Raw genomic sequence first — 20234 nt, 5'->3', positions numbered from 1 at the left:
CAAATTAATTAGTTTTAATTATTTTTTCTTATGTATTTTTGTTGCTGGTATCATAATTATTGTTTTGAAGAGGTATCAATACTGTGAAATATAAAAAAGTAAGTTTTTTTTCATTTGGATGTTGATAAGTGAAAAATGATATTGGTGTGAGCTCAGTTAATATTTTTTAAACCATTTTCGTGTAAGTTTTTTGAGTTCAAGACCATAAAAACGTAAGTGTTGTTTAATAATTTATTAGTTTTGCTAATTCAATAAGTTAATTTCAATTAATTTTTAAATAAAATTCAATTTGGTTTGAACTGAACCATAATATTCTCAATTTAAGTATGGGCAAGTCTTCAAACTTATCTCCGAGAAAATGTAGGAAAGTTATAACCTTACTACTTCATTCCGCATATTTTCAGAGAGAAATAGCAGCACTTACAGATGTTTCGAAGTCAGGAGTCTATCGGATACAAAAAAAAATTGATAAAAACCTGGGTCTAGAATCAGCCCACGTCGGAAAAAAAGGCAGAAAAAGCATCACAACTCCGCGTGGTGCCCATAAAATCAGGGACATCTATTTCCAAAATCGTAAAAAGTTTGTTGATCGTCTAACTGTTGTTGATTTTTTTTGATAAACGATGAAGGAATCAACCTATCCAAAAGGACAGTTCAGAGACGGTTAGTTGAAGTAAATCTAATGGGTCGACGTCCAACCAAAAAACTACACCTGACTGAGGCATGAAGAAAAAACGACTCCTATGGGCCAAAGAACACCAGAATATGACTGTTTTGGACTGGAATCGAGTATTTATGACTTGTATTCGAATAATAAATTAAGAAGATAAAAAATATATGTATTTTTGCAATTATGGTAATACATTACAGGTCTGCTTCTTGGACGAGTCAGCATTTAAAATTTTGGTGGGAAAAACTTCATTTGTCCGACGTGGCCCAGGAGAAAAATTCCACTCAGACTGCCTTGTGGAGAGGGTTAAAAACACCCTGTTAGCATAATGTTGTGGTCCGTGATCTCATTTAAGGGTATGGGATGCCTCTTTATCATGGAAGGGACCATGAGGCAAGACCAGTACCAGCGAGTACTGAAAAGTCGACTCCAGCCGAGGCTCAAGAATGGTTCCCTGGCGATGAAGAGTATGTGTTAATGCAAGATTCGGTATCGTGTCATAAAGCCAGGAGTGTTATCACATTCTTGGCTGAAAAAAAACCTCTGTGTTTTGCCTTACCCGGGGAATTAGCTGGATATGAACCCCATTGAAAACCTTTGGGAACTAACGAAACGTGAGATTGCTAAAGAAGTCATCACCACCAAGCGGCAAATGATAGAAACTCTTATCAGAGTATGGCATAATAATCTTTATCCCTGGCACAATGTAAAAATCGGCATTAAAAAGTATGCCCTGACGTTTGGAGGTTGTAATCGCAGCAAAGGGTGTTATTACTAAAAATTAAGATTTTTTTTAAATTGTTGAATAATCACTTTTTATCATAAAAATTGGTATTATTAAATCCATGATAATATAGTTTCTAAATTCTAAATAAAGCACCCCAATCAATAAAAAAATATTCAAAAAAACAAATTATTTGCTCATTAAATTCATTTAATAATGAAAATTATAGGAAATTCGAAGTGTCCCTAATAATATGGCCACCCACTGTATATATAATCTTTGCATGTATACAATATGTTTACAGTTAGTTAGTCTTTTTGGTCTAGCTGTGTTTTGGTCTACAATTAGTTAGCTGTGTTCCCATGTAATTATACAATAAGTTTGTGCATGGATGAAGGACTATAATAATAATAATTAAATTTAGTAACTAAAAATATAGAAAATGTATGCGTTCTGGTTTAGTCTGTCGAGATACTGTGTCAAAATCGCGTTATATTTAAGTATTTTCAGTATCCTCATGACATGTTGCAATGAAAACTTTATGACTGGTAAATAAATATATTTGTATATATTTTTTAATAAATATAATATAACACATTACTTTCATATTTTTCTGTCAGTTGATTTATTTTCATACGAGTTTAAATTGATATTAAATTATATATGTAATATTAAACTATATCCGCTCCCTAGGTGGAGCATATGTAGTCCACAAACTGTCTCCAGGCTTTTCTGTCGGCTCCCAGCTCCTTTGCATCCTCCCAAGTCAGATCCGCGTCCCAAAGTTCTGACGAGAACTGCCAACGAATTGTCAGCAGTGGTCGTCCTGGGCGATGCGAACCTGATGCCTTGAAAAAGAGGCAAGCTTGATTAAGGCTCTCAGGAGGCATGCGGAGTACATGGCCAAGCCAACTGAATCGCCTTTTCTTGACGACAGTTGTGACCAAGATTTTCTGCGTCCTATGCCTTATCTCTTCATTCCTCACAAAGTCAAACCACCGCACGCCTAAAATTCTCCGCAGACACCTATTCTCAAAGATTAGTACACGGCTGCTCTGGGCCCTTGTAAGGTGCCATGTTTCTCAGCCGTATAAGAGAACAGGAGCAATACATAGCAGGCATTGTATAGGCGGCATTTGGTCTTCACCGAGTATAAATCAGATCTCCAGACAGCCTTCATACTGTTGAATGCAGACCCTGCCAGTCCTAATCGCACTCCCAGTTCCTTTTGAAGGTTTGCATTTTCAGTCGCGTACACTCTCAAGTACTTGAAACTCTCGACCCTTTAGATGCGCTGGTTACTCAACGTCATGGGTTGTTGGGCATCTTGGCATGAGCTGTTGCACAACACATGGGTTTTTACAACATTTATTGTAAGACCCATATGCGTAGAGTATCTATTTACCCTGTCGACGATTAATTGAAGACCCTCGACGGAGTCATAAATTATAACAGCATCATCTGCGTACTTTAGTTTGCAGAGTTTCCAGGAGGGGGAGATGGTTATACCTCGGTCAGATGGTAATGACTTTCAAAGAATCAAATCCATGAGGATGATGAAGAGAAACAGCGCAAGGACGCACCTTGTCTGACTCCAGTAGAGACTCCAAACCAATCCGTGACAACATCGTCAACTCTCATACGGCATTCACTATTGAGTCGAAGGGACTTAATTAGCTCCACTAATTTCTCAGGCACCCCATAAGCTTCCAGTACTTTCCAGAGTGTGGGCCAGTGCGGACTATCAAACTTTTTTCATAGTCTACAAAACACATCGCCAGAGAACTGATAAATTGATACATGATTTTAATTCCAGATTGTCAGCCCACTCCAGTATTATCAGTTTCTAAAACTACTTCATTCGAAGAACTTGACATTTCAAATGAATCAAACTTTCCAGAAAGTATAAGTGATTATGAATTGCAAATAATCAGTGAAAACCTTTTAAAAAGAGATATAAATAATGCAGGGAAGTATGTTTTAGTTAATTACCAAGGAAAGGCTGAATTCAAGTCAAAAGATGATTATGCTTCGGAACCGTAAGGATGTGTTGTTTCTAACAATCTTTTATTTAAATTTCCTTAGTAATTAATATGGCCTTTCATAAATTATTTTATATTATTAAAAATAAATTAAAAAACATGTTTCAACTAGTACGTATATATTTGAACATCTGAACAGGAAACCATCAGCTCCTATATCACGTTAAAAGTGGTGGAAATATTTAATTTAATAGCCTAAAAAATATGGCTTAATGACATGAGACTAGGGTTTGAAATTAGACAGTTATAATACTTAATTACTATTTTATTTACATTATGCTTTGTCTTATTTTATCTATAAATATGAACCAATTTTGAAACATTGTTCTTGAATCACTAGAACTTCTCTAGAGACATCCATTGGTGAGATGAAAAGAAGCTTTTTATTGAGGAGAAACTCTTTTTATTAGTATGCGAGGTCCGAATCCTGGATTATAATCACATAAAAATTGGTTCATATTTATAGAACTTCCAACAATTTGAGTAGTGTGGTTGTCAATAATGGGTAGAATTGGTGAATGTTATACGTGTGTAAAGTGATCACTTAAACCAGCCTATGACGGTCGTCAGCCCCGTAAATGCCCAGACTTCCATATTCTTCTTCATCTTTGATGAGATGTCAAAAAAGAATATGAAAATAACTCCTGTATTGGAGATAATCCAGATTTTGCCAACAAGTATTTGGACACACTCAAAATGTTGTGAGGTTAATAATAGTTATTTTGATTAATAAAATTAATTTATGTTATTTGATTATTAAAATGGCTACAAAAAGATTGACTTTTGAAAAATTTTTGAGTCTTAAAAAATAAGATATTCTTCAATTATCATTTTTGCTTAGTTACTGATTATGTAATTCTTAAAATTATTTGATTTATTTCATCATTACTATTTTTTGTTCTTGCTTTGCAGCCTTCTCTCTGTTAGTTCAGATGTATGGAATATACCTACAATCGCGGCAATGAAGGCACTCTATGATAACTATGAACCAAATACTAAGGTTGAAGAAATTGTTACCAGTCAGGTATTATGTAGATCTAATACAATAGTTTATTTATAAATATGTAAAAAATTTAAAATGATATTTTAAATCTTACCAAACAATTTTATGTTGAGATATTTTAACGTTGGAAATGATTTTTTTTTAAATAAGTTTTGTACTGACATTTCTTGGTGGAACTGCATTTTATAAGATAAAATAATAACTTTATAGTTTTTTCCACATATGTTTTATTTGACCAGTGGCCGGGTTTCGTCGTTACCGACATAATCAGACTGGTGGAAGGCTAGACAAAATTCAATGTTATACACACAACAAGGCAGGGGTTGAGAACCATGATTATATAAAAAAAATTGTTTCCTGACAAAATGAATTTAAATTTAATGATTTTAAGTAGTGTAAAGGTTTTAAGTATGATTTTATATAATTTTATTTTAGAAATGTATTTTTGTATGTTGAATAAATTTACAAACATTCAAAATGTAAATTTAATATCTTTTTCCTTCTAATCTCTTCTCAATTAAATTGAGTTCATATTCAGTGCTAATTTTTTTTTAGCTGAAAAGGTAGGTAACAGATAAAAAAAAGGTATTTAATTAAAACTTAGCCAAAAATCACTATGGTTAACTTTTATATAAATTAGAAAATCATTTCCAATGAGGACTAGGTATTCCAAATGCAATGGTTTCTATGATATTTATAATATGTATGTTTTATAATTTTTTAAGGAAATATTTGAAGAAATTTCATTTTTGGATGCTGTCATGGGTACTTCAGTCATGGATTATTTTTTTTCCGCCTTAGGTAAAAAAGGTAAAAGTGCTGTAATAAATAAAAATGCTTATATTACTACGCATTGAGCTAGAGAAAAAATGCAAATTTATTAGAGGGGCAACACCAACAGTGTTGCAAATTATTTTTTTACTGTTGTTCCTACCACATCTTTCCTGCTATATGCTAGTTTGATGGTTTAAAATTATAATTACTAGTAAAATAATATTTTACTTTTTATTCAAACCTGTGTCGGGTTGTGGTCCCGTGGTTAGTGTCACGGACTCTTGAGTCAGAGTTTCTCGGTTCGAACCCACTCTACCACAATTTGATACCTATTTATAATATTAAGCCGCCTAGGCTCACAGAAATAGTATGAAATTGAAGTATTTTTATAAATAATAAAAAAAAACACAAATATGTACTTATTTATATTTTTTTAGAAAAAAAAATCATCAAAACACTAGATTTTCACAATATGGATGATATTAAGATATATGTATAAGCGTCTCAACTGAGATGACGTATTATATTATTTTTATACAGAGGGAAGATGGAAGTCTGAGCATTTTAGAGGTCATGACCTGGCACTGGCTAACTTGAGTTATCACTTGTGTAAGATTCGCCATTCTGGTCATTATTTGACATCCATATCGCATAAATTTTGAAAGTTGTTTATACGCATTGTTGTAAAAATCCTTTCATATGCTGGTTGAAATTTTTATAGATGTGGAGTTTTGAAAGATGGTGCTGCCATCAGTTCAGAACTTTGTGGGGTGTACAAGCTCTCTCCAACCGAACATAGGTGAGATCTGCCATCTTTCCTTCGTATAAAAATAATAGATACCATATCTCAGTCAAGACAACCATAAATGATACTTAAGTTAAGTCCCATATAATTCTCTTTATTCAGGTTTAGTACCAAATGACTATGGTAGTCGAAGATCTCTTTTGAAAACAATGTGGTTTGAATTATATCCGAGAACCAAAGGAAAACTTACAAGTAGTGGCTTTGAACATATATTTTTATCAGAAATAAAAAGAGGAAAAATATCAGGTAAAATAAATCAATATATATTAGGTGTCTCAACAGAGATAAAGCTTATTTTTTATGTGAATGAAATATGTCTGGGCACTCAAAGGTTTACAAGCTGTTATTGGCCGGTGACATATCACTGAATTTTCATTTTGCTTAAATTTACGAATGTTTCAAATATTTATGTAGTAATTGCAACAATCTTATTTGTATGTCAGTTGGAACTGCCATCTGTTGAGAACTATGGGAAGTACATATATAACTTTCCCTCCCTGACTATAGGTGAGAACACTTTCAAATTATTTTCATCTATCATGAGGCGCCTGACCATTGAACATTGAATTTAACTTCGTGAGGGTTACAGAGAGTGATGTGGAGATATATTCATCAGGATATATCTCCACATCACTCTCTGGGGTTAGATCCAGGGTTTGAGTACAATAAAAAATTCAAATAGTAAAAATTACTTTATTTGCTTTAATTGTTTTTTAATTAACAAGCCACATTATACATATTTTTAAGGGTTAATATTTGGTAATTTAATTACTATCCTTACGTTGTTTTTAGGACTGCATAATTGGTTATATTTTTTTACTCAAGAAGAAAAGAAAAAAGCCAATTACTTAGGATATCTTAATAAAATAGATTTGAATGATGTATGTACAATTTTTCTATTATTTATTTTGGTGTAGGTATCATATTTATAATGTTATTGAAGGGTTGGAGTGCTGTAAATATTCTAGTTACAAAAAATAGAGTTGGAAGTTCGGACTTTGATTTTTATTTATCACAATGTAGTTTGAATGTCTTAACATAGTTGAATTTAAATGAGCCCATAAATTAGAATATTTGGGATTTTTTATCATTATTTATACTAAAAAGACAACTGATTTAATAATTTATTTTGTATTAAGTTTATTTATTCATAAATTTATAATTAAAATATTTTATTATTTTATCATAATCAAATTTTCTGGTTAAATTTATTTAGGGCTATGAGATCAGTGTTATAATTTAAAATAAACCAAAATGACTTCAACTTTTGACCATTTAAAGCTGATAGTAATATATAGGTTGATAAACTTATCATTAAAACAAAAAATAATGTCACAGATGGCCATTATTAAATGTCGGGAACAATCATGGTTGCCATGGTCCATTAATATTTTTTTCAATATTAATTCAATTAAATTCATAAACCCCAATGAGTAACACTGAACTTTTTTATAGTTTAGTATATAAATATGTATAAATATTGTGTCATCCCATAAGTAATGCCTTTTTTTAGTACTTTTATTTTTCAAAATTAAGGTAAACAAAGCTTATTTTAATGTAAAATATATTCTCCTTAACTTTCTACAATGCTATCCCAGTAGATTTACAAATTTCACTTCTCTTTGACGAAAAATACACCTCCAGTACTGATTTGACCTCGTCTGTGGAATTCATGATTTTTATGTTTAAAATATTTTGAAGACTGCGGAATAAAAGATAATTGGACCAGGAAAAATATTAGAAAAACTTTTGTTGGATTCAAATTATTTTAATAAAAATAAGTAACCTGTTATTTATGGTTCTTGTTTTTGTTTTCAGAATAATTCAATTATGAAGATGACTTTCATTTTGGATGGTATACATAAGCCTGTGGGATCTATGTTTGTTTCTTTCTCACCAGAACTTGAAATGGCTTTATACTCGCTTTGTTTCATTACTCGTCCGAATAAACTTTGTCGACTATCCTTAGCAAATAATTTGATCAATATCCGGACATATGTACTAAAATTTGATGGAAAAACCTACATTGGGAGTGCTTATCCTGATATCTGAATGTAATGAGGTAAGATTTATTTAAAAATAAATATAAAACACGCTACTCATAAAACTTGATCTTATAGGTTTTATGAGAATGTTACATTTTGAACACTTTTTTGAAATTTATTGCATTGTAAGTAATAACTTTTATTTTTGACCACTATATACATAGTAAGGTAAGCTGGTACTACTTAGTAAGGTAGGGTACTGGTTGTGATTTTACATATCGCTCACTCCTTTCAAGAACGTCATAAATCAAAAAACGTCAATTTTTAGTTTTGCATGTTTTCAGAATGCCCGTAAAATGTACTGTAACCCAGCAAAAGATGCATATTTTTAACTTAACATTTACCCGCTACAGGGCAGAAAGTGCTGTTTTTGCATTTTGAAGAAAAGGTATTGTTTAATTATTTTTTTAAATATTCAAATTATTTTTCAAATGGAGAAAAAACATTCAGGTTTTACCTAAAAAGATCTGTTGCACAGTAAAAAGTTCAGTAAGTGGCTTGATATTTATTTCTAATACATTGAATTATATTTTTTAACTTTAAAAACGTTCTCCTGAAAAATCAAGTTTTTTGATTTATGACATTCTTGAAAGGAGTGAGCGATATATGTCACACGGGTAAGTTAAGATAGGCACTGCATTTCTGCCTCTATGGAAGGCACGTCCCTGCCCACACATACAAGGTTATATAAGTTGGGCAAGCTACTGCATAAATGATACCTTAACTTATGAACAACTCTACATAAAAACTGTTTGAGATATGAATATTAACTCATTTTTACCACTGCACAATCCACTGCTCTTGAGAACTAGTCGTATCTGCTTTTTTGTATATTTATTTCGGTACTTATATAATCAAATACAATCAGTCAAGATTTTTTTAATGTTTTCATCAAATATGTGTACTGTATTATGTATTGTACTTTTTTTGCAATGGCTATGAAATGAAAGACGGAATGACAGGCGGACACAATATCGAGACAAAATGATCCATTTATCGGCGTGTGTATAATAGATTGCATGAGAATGCTTCCAAACCAGTATAGAATTTTTAATCAAAGGATGGTTCGATGAATTTTCCTTAAAATGTATGTAATAGGAAATTGGATTTCGAGATACGAACCATACTCGGGAATGAATTAAGTTCGTAAGACATGGTACTATTCTACTAGAACTTCAGAACTGCTGATAAATCATGCATAAAAACAGTGCTTTAAATAATATTATGTATTGTAATTTCATTAATTAACACATATTTTAATTTAGAATTGTGTTTTCTTACAGTATGTCAAAGAAGTAGAGAAACGAGCATGCGAAAACAGACTTTTCCAAGAAATCCCTGTTTTGCTAACATACTAAGGTATGGCATACTGACTAGTATCATTATTAATCATTAGTAGGGGCCTAACGTATTATTCTATTAATATTTTTTGACTTTCCAATGCGTCACTCCATAGCTTAACTCAAGTTTATACCTATACTTGTTACATATTATAAACAATTTATGTTTAAAATAAAATATGTATCAATTCCAGTGCATGCATCACTTAATATACATATAATGTATGGTGGGGACCATAGAAGGATGATGAAGACATCTTTTTGAAAACACGTGTACGTCTAATGTTTCCATTTTTATTTGAAACTTTATTATTTAAAAAATATGTGTTAAAATATTGTTAAAAAGCAAAATAAAAAGTATTTATAGTTTTGGCGTTTAATTTGTAGAACTCCATTTTAATTGATTTATTAGTTAAAATCAAACACTAATTTTTTGAGTCTACTAAATTTAATTTTATTGTTAAAAAAACACATAAAAATAAAATTTGTGAAAATTGTTTCGCCTTATTATGGCATTTTCAAACTTATGTCTTTTCAAACAAGGCAAATTGTTACAAATTTTATTTTTACGTGTTTTTTTAACAATAAAATACAATTAAGTAGACCTAAAAATCATATAAAATAAAAATGTTAACTCTTTGTTCATTTTATTTCCCCCCGTCACAAGAAGCATACCATCTACAAACAAGGTAGTTCTGAGATAATGGATCAAATGCAAGTAATTGATATTTACGCTATCAACTGATTCTAAATTTCAAAAACGCGTTCATCTTTTTTATAAGAAATTAGTATTTCACAAAAAATTATTTAAAAAAAACTCACTTTGGTTAAATTATTAAGATACCGAGTTACATAAGTAGGATCTTATATTAGAGTGCAGATAATCCTTTTACAAATGATGCTAAATTATAGATGTGTTATGAGAGTCAGTATACAAACCATGGGTTCTTGGTGACATTGGGAAAATTGTTAGTTTATTACTTTATAACATCAATATTTAATTAATATAATTTATTTATAACATCTAGTGATTCATAAGATGATGATGTGCGTTTCCAAGCAGATTGTTCTTATATTTTTACCCAAATGGTTTGTAAGCTTTTTAAAAAAAAAAAATTATTACCAGTTCTGTATCAATGTACTTATGGTGCTTTTATAGGTAATTTTTCTATAACCTGTAGGACCTTATTCAGAAATTCATGGGTTTTCATATTTCAAGGCACATCAATAGTAGTGTGGATTATTATTTTTAAATTTCAATTGCGTAATTATAAACCTTTCACTTTTGAATGTCACTTTTTTGTCCGCCTCCGTAGTGTAATGGTCAGCACGCTCGGCTACCGTTCTGGAGCTCTCGGGTTCGATTCCCAAGGGGGGTAAAATAAATATAAGTGATTTTTCACCGTAATATTTATTCAATATTACCCTGAACTGGTACCTGAAGCGGAAGGCTGATCACCTTTCCTTCATGTGTAAACGATCAAGATAACACTGCGTTTATATGACGCAGTGCCCTATGCACCATTGTGTGCGGATAAGGGTTTTTTTTTTTAATGTAATAGACAGTTTACTCCGTGGAGAAATTGATGACTTTTTAGAAGAAAATGAAGAATGAGCATATCTTAAAATGTATTTCTAACTTATGAAAGCGTGTATGTTAAGGTCGTGAAGTAACTGTTTTGTGAAGGGATGATCTTTTTTTTTTCAGGTATTTCATTCAATAGGTATAGTCATCAACATATAACCTTTCTAACCCTCATAGGGTGATAATTAGGCTTACCATAATTATGAAGCTCTAAACCAAGACAGATAGGGAAAAAAAAGTTAAGAAATAAGTTATTGTGACAAGTATACTTTTTGCTGGAGTGAATTGTTTTTAACATTCTGTAATATTTTCTTCTTCATAAAAGTCACTGCATGTAATGCCAAAATTTAATTTACAGTACAGTAACGCTCGTACAGTAGACTCCAGCATGCGGCTGTAGTTATTCGACCAAATGTGAATCATTTTTCCGAAAACACGCTCCAAAAGTGCTGAAGTCCCGGGTGGGCACTAAATATATTCTATAATTTACTCAGATTCGGTGCATCAATGTGTTGCTCGTCAAAATATTTGAATAATTGGACCCATTTATACACATATTCAGTTTAGGTTGTTGTTAAACTCCATTCTTCAATTTTTTATAAAAAAAAGTTTTTGTGAGCAACAGCTCATCACAAAGACAATCAGTATTAATTTGCTAATAACTAATAGCTTCTGCAGATCTCTCTATTTTTTTACCATTTTAGTACATGATGTGGTCCAATCCAATGTAAAAATTTCGGAGCTACTGAAACGGTTTTCCCATAATTATTTATAAGAAATGCACCGTCTGAATAGATAAATAGACAGTTCTCGCGCAAACCTGGACAAAAACTAAACCGGCTGGGACACCGGCACAATCCCGGTCAAACCGGGACATATGGTAAGCCTAGTGATAATGGTGAAAAATATAAAAATGTATCAATTTATTTTTAACATTATTGTCTCGAAATTTTGATTTGAATTTAGGCACCAGATAAATAAGGCGACAGATGTCTGATTTTTAGTCTAAGACAGGGGTTCCCAAAGTGTGCGCCGCGGCGCCTTGGTGCGCCGTAGAAAGTAAAGAGGGACTCCGGCGCAGCGAGTCGATCCTCTATCATTATCCGAAACCAAAATCATTTCCTTTTTTCTGTTCTCTGTTTCATTTCTGAATTCTTATAAATATAATAAAACTCAATTTCATATTGTGGATGTTTTTGCCTATCTACCCAACTACTATTATTGTAGGTACCTATTTCATTCGACTTTAATATAAACAGGGTCTTTCATTAAGTGCTTTCTATTTTTAAAAAACCAAAGTGTGCGTCCGAGATGTATTATCAACAATATGGCTGCTATTAACTGTGAAAGTTTGAAAGTCTTTAATGAAAGACCCTATATATATGTAAGTCTTTGAAAGTCTTTATTGAAAGACCCTGTATATATGTAGTCACTATATCTATTCCAAATAGCTTACTAATGTAGGGCGCCGTGACAAAATACTAAGCTTGGGAAGTGCGCCTCGAACTGAAAAAGATTGGGAGCCCCTGGTCTAAGAGATGAGTTTAAGGCCTTACTCGCAAACACAGAATTCAATCACCGGCCGACCACCGAAGAGGTTATCATTAAAAATTACCAAACATATATTGCAAATTTAGGAAATATTTAAAATAGTAAAAAATGATTAAGTAAAACTAACCAAGTAATAAAATGTTTCTTTTTCTAACCCTTGTCCGCATCTCATGGTGCATAGGGCACTGGATAGTATTGATGCAGTGTTATCTTGATCGTTACTTACATGAAGGCAGGGTGATTACTCCATCACTTCAGGGACCAGTCCAGCATAATATAAAATAAATAGTAGGCTAAGAAGGCATTCCGGTAGGTACTTACCAACTTGACTAATCTGAAAATCAACTGTATCTATGGTGGATATTGAATATAATTTGACGTTTAGCGGCGATTTGTAATATTTTTTATTATTATATATTTCCACACGTATTCTTCATTTTACATAGTTATTTGCTGTATTTTACCTTGGTAATTTTTACCCATTTTATTTCGATTTTCTATACTTAAACATAAATATCCATGCGTGCCAACAGCAAATAGAGGTTATATTGAGCATAGTTCAAAGTTGATTAAATCATTCATAAAACTTCTAATACTTTATTTCAGTCTTGCTGTGCACCAAGCTTTTTTACAGTTGTTTAATATTGTGATACTTGTTTAATTATCTGTGTAATCGTTTTTACATTATTAGGTTTATCAGTATGTGGTCGAAAACTAGGATTACTTCATGGAAGTTTCAAAGATTATTTTCCGCACAAGCTGTTCCTAAACCATTACAACAGGGTTTCAGGACATTAGAAAACAACCCGGTAAAACATGTTTTTTATTTAGATTTATTCAATCACCAATAAAATGATCAGTTTTTAATTTTAATATTGATTGTTATCATAGCACTACATTCTTTAAGTAAAATTACTCGTAATATAACTCTGTGATTAAAAATTCGACTGCCATTTAAGTTTTTCTATATTCAGGTCTTATTTTTTACAGCTTAAGCATAGTTATAACGATTGTGGACAGTTCTACACCGTGAGTCCAGCAACACGCAAAAACTTGTTTACATATGGAGGCCTTCCAAAGTCATTTCAGATTCAGACTAAGACATTTACAGAAACTTGCATTATGGTACGAGAGCCAGCTTTGGAAATCATAGATTGTATAAATCAAAGTGACATGACCAAACCAATCAACAGATATGTGTTGTGTATCCTTTTAATTTATCATAATAATAATTTCATCGGCATTAAAATGTTAGTATATAACTATTTACTGAGTTTTCAGTTTGAGCATTTTCCAGATGTACCCGTTTCTTGGTTAGGACAATCACCTCACAAGCATGCAAACGCTACATGTACCCCACACTATTTATACGCCTCATTTTCTTCTGCTCCTTTTTTTCATGAGTGAGGATGGCAGTCCTCTTGGCATCATGCTTAAGTGTCGGGTTGTGGTCCCGTAGTTAATGTCGTGGACTCTTGAGTCAGAGTTTCTTGGTTCGAACCCACTCTACCACAATTTGATACCTATTTCTAATAATGAGCCGCTCAGGCTCACAGAAATAGTATGAAATTGAAGTATTTTTTGTAAATTATAAAAAAAAAACAAATATTTATCTTTTAATTCCATTAAATTTGAGACTGCTTTTGTATCACGCTCGGCTACCGTACTGGAGGTCCCAGGTTCGATTCCCAGGGAGGGTCAAATAAATATAAGTGATTTCTTCACTCTAATATTTATTCAATATTACCCTGGACTGGTATCTGAAGCGGAGGGCTGATCACCTTTCCTTCATGTTAATGATCAAGATAACACTGCGTTTATATGATGCAGTGCCCTATGCACCATTAGGGTGCAGATAAGGGTTTGAATGAATGAAATTTGAGACTGCTGTATTTAAAAATCTAATGTAAATGTTATCTTTTTTAAATGCAATTGCCTGTTTTAGGGGCATCGCAACATAGTATTTTCATACATACAGAAATAGAAATATCTATGAATGCACTAAATTTCGACCACCTTTAAATATGTATAATTTCACTTTTTTTCAGCATATTACGAATGATTTCAATAAATATTTCTTTAACACAGAATCTATTTAGATGGTGACAATGGTTCGGGAAAATCATTGACTATGGCACATTTACTTCACTACGCTTCAGATGCTGGATTTTTAATTGTTCACGTCCCTTGGGGTTGGTATATTTTATTTGGTTTGAGGTTGTATATTTGCCCAATACATAATTAGAACATTACCCATTTCTATTAAAATATAACTTTTAATGATGATTTTATGTGATTATGTCTCGCACAACAGGGAAGCCTCTCATGACAGTACATTTTGTGTAAATGTACAATTGCATTGATCACTTCTAAAGCTTCATATTACTCTGATTTGAAAAGCACGTAATTAAACTTCGCTGAGACTGCTCCTGCATTTCATATTGTATTTCTCATCATTGTCTGATACCATTTGGGCACCACCACCACTTCACTCCCGTTCCATGTAATTGTTGTAAGAAACCCACATAAACTAACATTTCCTCTATCGACCTTTGACGTAGTCACGCAAAAACATGTGACACATCCTATCCAGTTTTTTCTCATTTGTTTTCTTAAGTATTAATTCTATTGATTATTCAGTTCCCGACTGGTTGAGGAGAGTCATTTTTAAAAAAGAAATGTCAAATTCTACCACAAGAGAGGGATTCGTCGACTTACCATTAGATGCGGCAGCTTGGCTTATACATTTCAAGTTACAAAATCAAAAACTTCTGAAGGAACTAAATGTAAGTAAACTAAATCCAATGTAATGTAGCAATGTAGCACTAGAGCCAAAATGGGGACTCGATATACTTTTATTTTACTAACTAGCAAGTTGCAAACTTAGATACAGGATTTAAAGTCATATTGGTGTATTTTAAGATCTAGATTGGATATCCCATTACATCATAAATAAAAAAAAAACTTTAATACAATTTAGGTATCAATGGAAAACCTCTGAAATTGTTGAAAAGCTATCCAAACATAGGACACCAAAATCATGAATTGAATATGGAGTTGGAATGTATTTTATTTAATTATTTTTCAGCCAAAGGTGACTAAAGAATATGTATGGAGTAAAAGAGAAATAACGGAGGTCGGAACACCTTTTGTAGAATTAATAGACCTCGGAGTTAATAGATTGAAGTTTGCTTCCGATGTAATTGTGGCTTTAATTGATGAAATCAAAACTCTTTCTACTCAAGAAATGTAAGTCAATTAATTTAAAAATATTACATATTTTTATGACTATTTAAATGCTAATACATTTATTATGTCATGAGTAATTTGCACATTTTTCCTATTGTAATGTAGCATTTATTGTATTATATTTAATATTATATGGTGGGTGTACTGGCAAAAAACGTTAACTTGTAAATATGCAATTTTTACTTAACGATGCAAATTATAATGTTTTCAATGTTCTATAAACTGGCAAGTAGTTTGCTAACGTTTGCAAGTTCCTTGAGATCAAATCTAAGTTATGTATGTCATACACAGCAGACACACGATAGGAATATAACACAATTATTAATAATAAATAAATAAAACCCTTACCGCACCTCAATGGTACATAAGGCACTGCTTCATATAAACGCAGTGTTATCTCGATCGTTTTACACATGAAGGAAAGGTGATCAGCCCTCCACTTCAGGTACCAGTCCAGTGTAATATTGAATAAATATTAGAGTGAAAAAATCACTTATATTTATTAAACCCCCCTGGGAATCGAACCCGGGACCTCCAGAACGGTAGCCGAGCATGCTAACCATTACACTAAGGAGGCGGACAAAAATATAACACAATTATTAAACCTTTATAATTTTTTGATTTTACTTCCATTTGTGATATGTCCGCAACGTAAGTTGCAACCCAGTATGTGCATGTAAAGACCATATTACAAATTATTACCTGGTTCTCTCCTTAAAAGAGGTTTTTTTTAAAGATTTGTATAAATAAATATGTAATCACAATCAATTACAGGTTTCAGTAGTTTTTCAACCATTGGTGTTGCCAAAAGTAATTAGTATTATATTAAAATGTTAATTGTGATGTCGGTTTTATAGATAACTGTGAGGTATATGTGTGACATAGAAGGTCAATGGTGGGAAGTGAGTTTCATGCCTGATCCAGATGTATGGTTCAGAACATTGTCAAGAAATGCGAATAAAGATGACTTACTGACGAAATCATTTTGTGAATTGCCGAAATGATAAATCTCTACGGCTGCAATCTCTATGCCTTGTAAAATAACTTTTTTTTTAAAGCATCACATTCTTTTGGATTTTCATTATTTTTTAACTGAGTAATTATTTAATATAAAGTGGGTTTGAAATATATTAATGTATCTATTAAACAAACTTTCTTTACAGATTCAAAACATTTGTAGCTATTGATGGCTTCAATTGTTTCTTCGCTCCTTTGACTCGGCTAAAAACAGATATAAAAAAGAAAGTACTGCCAAATGAAGTTACCTTAACTACAGCAATGCTTGAATTGACAAAAAATGACTGGGTATGTTATTTATTGATTTGGCGTTTAATTTGTAGAACTCCATTTTAATTTATGTATTAATTTTTAAATCAAACACAGATTTTTTGAGTCTACTAAGTTATATTTTATTAAAAAACACATAAAAATTAATATTGCGACAATTGTTTCGCCTGGTTATTTCGTTTGGACATTCCATATTTCATAGACATTAATTTGAAAATGACATAACTAGGCGAAACAATTGTCACAATATTTTTTTTTTTAATAAAATACAACTTAGTAGACTCAAAAAATCTGTGTTTGATTTTAAAATTAATACATAGACTGGGTATGTTTTTGAAATACATATTAAAATCTGATTATCAGCTATAAAGTACATAATGTGCACTACCAAAAGTCAAAAAGTAACATTTTGACACATCTTTTTTTCCAGGCATCCTTCTCAAAAACATCACTTTTTAAATCAATCTGTGAAAATAAGCAATGCTTTGTTTTATGGGATATTTGTAGATTTTAAAAATAGCCAATGATGGTTTCCATCATATAATTTAATATGTACCTAATTTTTAATTTAATATAGATGTAATAGTTAATGATTTATGTATTGTTGCAGTGTAATGGTACTGCTGTTGTTACAGTTGATAAAGTAGCTGTTGATCGAGACCAACAAGAATCTCATTACCCCCGGTATCTACTTCGGAAAGAGGTAAGTATCTTTTAAATAAATTATAAATAAAGTAGTTACTTTATAAATTTACAATGCATCCCTTAATTATAAAGCACATATTTTAGCTAATCCCAATCCTCATAGTGCTCATATATGTCTGTAGACACCTCATGCAACACCATTTATGAGCGGCCAGTACCCAAATTTCAAACCTCAATTTCTTAGAACAGGATATTCAAATTGTGATGCTTTCCTTCATACTTCTGATTTCAATTCTAACGATCCCCAAGAAAAATATTACATATACAATTACATAAAATTGGGCAAGGAAATTAAATACACCTGCGGCTCATTCACGTCACGTGATGCGATAGTAACTTCAGCGATGTTTGAGAATAAGAAAGACAAAAAAATGTCTGTTTACATGTTTTAATACATGTGTTGTCTTATTGAAAGTTCAGAGAGATAATTATTTATTAACAAGATTTGTGACTTATGTAATGTATGCTATTGTAGCAAAAGAAATCATCATCTTCAACAAAATGTATTAGAACAGTAAGTAAAAAATGGCAATTTCGTGCCGTGCAGCGTGAATTTTATGACAAATTTGAGAAATGAACATTGGATCAAAATAGCAAAATAGTGTTTAATTGACTCGCAAAATACTTGAACTCCGAAAAATGCAATAATACTTACCTTAATTTTTTTTATGTATTCCCATAATAAAGTTACTATAGTAACATTCACATATTTATTTTTCTAAATGGGTGTCCGGTTGCAAAATTATGATTTAAAATTTTAATAAAAAATAAACTACAACGGATAAAAATTTATTTCAATAACTATTACGGTGCGGATTTGTTTTCTTAAAAATTATTTCTTTTAAATGTAGAATGTCACTCACGCCTGACTCAGACGTCAGACTCACTCTTGGAATCTGACCTCAGTATTCTGTGCCACTCGTTAGAGAAGTTACGTCGGGATGCCGTTAACTTCACGAACAATATTTTTTTTAGAGCAGAGATTATCGTGGGGTTGGTTTCATACACTTTAGTTTTGAGTTACGCCTACAGTAAAAAGTCAAAAGAAGTGAGATCTGGCGAGCTGGGTAGCCAGGGGATATCACCGAAACGGCCAATAAATTTTTTAGGGAACAAGTCACGAAAATCGCCATCGTCTCTCTAAAAGTGTGAGGGGTAGCTCTATCTTGCTGGAATCATGTGTGTGAAGTGGAGGCATAATGTTCTCTTATTTTTGACAAAAATAATCGCTAAGCATGCGCCATTAGGAACCCCGTTCACAGTAATGGATTGCCTCGGTGATTTAAAATAAAAATGGGTCCGATTATTCCACTTCTTGCCAATGCACACCAAACCGTCAATTTGGGACTGTGAAGTGGCTGTTTTGGTTTGAAACGTGAGTTCTGGGCTTTAGGTGACCAATAACAGCAATTCTGCATATTTACACATCCACTTAAATTTAAATGGGCTTCATCACTCCAAAAGATAGTGTTTATCGTACAAAATTACTCTAACATTCTCTTACAGAAAATTTTACGTAAATTGGAATCATTAGGTTTAAGCGCTTTCACAATTTGAATCTTAAAAGGGTAAAATTTAAGGTCCTTCTTCAATGTTTAGTGCACAATAGTTTTTTGGAAGCCCTAGGGTAGCCGCTCTCTTGCGCACGGCCTGACGCAGATTGTCGCGCGAAGAGTTGGATGTTTTGATTTGTTCTCAACGTCGTGCTGGGCCCCGGCCGTGGATCGTTTGCAAAGTGAAGTGTATAAAACAGACCCTGCGATCATCTCTGCACTACAAAAAATATTGTTCGCGAAGTTAATGGCATGCCGATGTCACTTCTCTAGCGAGTGGGACGGAATACTGAGGCCAGATTCGTGACGGTCTACATTTAGACAAAGTAATTTGTAAGGAATAAAATCCGCACTTTTCTTCTTTGATCACGAGGGAGAATTAATGACATTTTGAATTTCAAATAATTTTCCAATTTATTTTAGGGTTTTGAGCATATGGATCCCTTCATACCTATAGAAGTGAAAAATTATAGTGATAAAGAGTTTGCAAGTTGTGCAGAGTATTACAGAGACAGACTATGGTTGAGAGAAGGTCCGTCTGCGAATGAGGAGCTTGCTTTTAATAGTAATAAAAATCCATATGATTTTATGAAAATATGTGCACCTTTGTAAATTTATTTAATACTTGTACAAGTAGGTTAAATAAATAAAAAAATAGACAGTTACATTGAGTGTTTTATTTATATTTATTTAATACATTGATGACATACACATACACATGTTACATTTAGTGTTTTATTTATACATATTTATTTAATACATTGATGACATACACATACACATGTTGCATTTAGTGTTTTATTTATATTTATTTAATACATTGATGACATACACATACACATGTTACATTTAGTGTTTTATTTATATTTATTTAATACATTGATGACATACACATACACAT

The 20234-nt window shown here is 32.0% G+C and overlaps 2 protein-coding genes across 5 annotated transcripts; both read left to right on the top strand.

Annotated features, from left to right (window-relative positions):
- The first annotated feature begins 1668 nt into the window (after positions 1-1668).
- On the top strand, positions 1669-9767 carry LOC148310720 (endoribonuclease Arlr-like). Of its 4 annotated transcripts, XR_015837362.1 has the most exons (10): positions 1697-1942; positions 3211-3433; positions 4349-4460; positions 5165-5249; positions 6121-6264; positions 6462-6525; positions 6811-6899; positions 7837-8080; positions 9347-9422; positions 9598-9736. XR_015837362.1 is itself a non-coding variant. In XM_088257888.1 (8 exons), exons 1-7 carry the CDS (start codon positions 1837-1839, stop codon positions 8068-8070), a joined length of 993 nt encoding a protein of 330 aa, XP_088114014.1. In that variant the 5' UTR covers positions 1697-1836; the 3' UTR covers positions 8071-8080; positions 9347-9485. The 4 variants fall into 4 exon arrangements, 2 of the variants coding, with proteins under 2 accessions (XP_088114014.1, XP_088114015.1); XR_015837361.1 differs by lacking the exon at positions 6462-6525 and having other exon boundaries at positions 1669-1942; positions 9598-9767; XM_088257888.1 differs by lacking the exons at positions 6462-6525; positions 9598-9736 and having other exon boundaries at positions 9347-9485.
- A 3137-nt stretch (positions 9768-12904) lies between these two features.
- Positions 12905-19998, top strand: mRpS29 (mitochondrial ribosomal protein S29). Its single transcript, XM_088257945.1, has 9 exons — positions 12905-13007; positions 13231-13348; positions 13530-13743; positions 14639-14731; positions 15180-15325; positions 15628-15788; positions 16952-17093; positions 17686-17778; positions 19757-19998. The coding sequence occupies exons 2-9, from the start codon at positions 13241-13243 to the stop codon at positions 19943-19945; spliced, it is 1146 nt and encodes a 381-aa protein (XP_088114071.1). The 5' UTR covers positions 12905-13007; positions 13231-13240; the 3' UTR covers positions 19946-19998.
- The last annotated feature ends 236 nt before the right edge of the window (positions 19999-20234 follow it).

The sequence above is a fragment of the Brachycentrus maculatus genome, unplaced genomic scaffold (genome assembly GCF_059751285.1).
Source record: "Brachycentrus maculatus isolate JH-2025_06_01 unplaced genomic scaffold, ASM5975128v1 h1tg000089l, whole genome shotgun sequence".
NCBI lineage: Eukaryota > Metazoa > Arthropoda > Insecta > Trichoptera > Brachycentridae > Brachycentrus > Brachycentrus maculatus.
The sequence above is the reverse complement of the archived record's forward strand: the minus strand, read 5'-3'. Positions and strand labels throughout refer to the sequence as shown.

Excerpts from the sequence above, each read along its gene's own strand:
- LOC148310720 (XM_088257888.1), top strand. The coding sequence starts at position 1,837 with ATGTATGCGTTCTGGTTTAGTCTGTCGAGATACTGTGTCAAAATCGCG. Across the intron at positions 4,461-5,164 it reads AAGAAATTGTTACCAGTCAG|GAAATATTTGAAGAAATTTC; the intron begins GTATTATGTAGA and ends TAATTTTTTAAG. Across the intron at positions 6,265-6,810 it reads AAAAAGAGGAAAAATATCAG|GACTGCATAATTGGTTATAT; the intron begins GTAAAATAAATC and ends CGTTGTTTTTAG.
- mRpS29 (XM_088257945.1), top strand. The coding sequence starts at position 13,241 with ATGTGGTCGAAAACTAGGATTACTTCATGGAAGTTTCAAAGATTATTT. Across the intron at positions 13,744-14,638 it reads AATCAACAGATATGTGTTGT|ATGGTGACAATGGTTCGGGA; the intron begins GTATCCTTTTAA and ends GAATCTATTTAG. Across the intron at positions 15,326-15,627 it reads AACTTCTGAAGGAACTAAAT|CCAAAGGTGACTAAAGAATA; the intron begins GTAAGTAAACTA and ends ATTATTTTTCAG.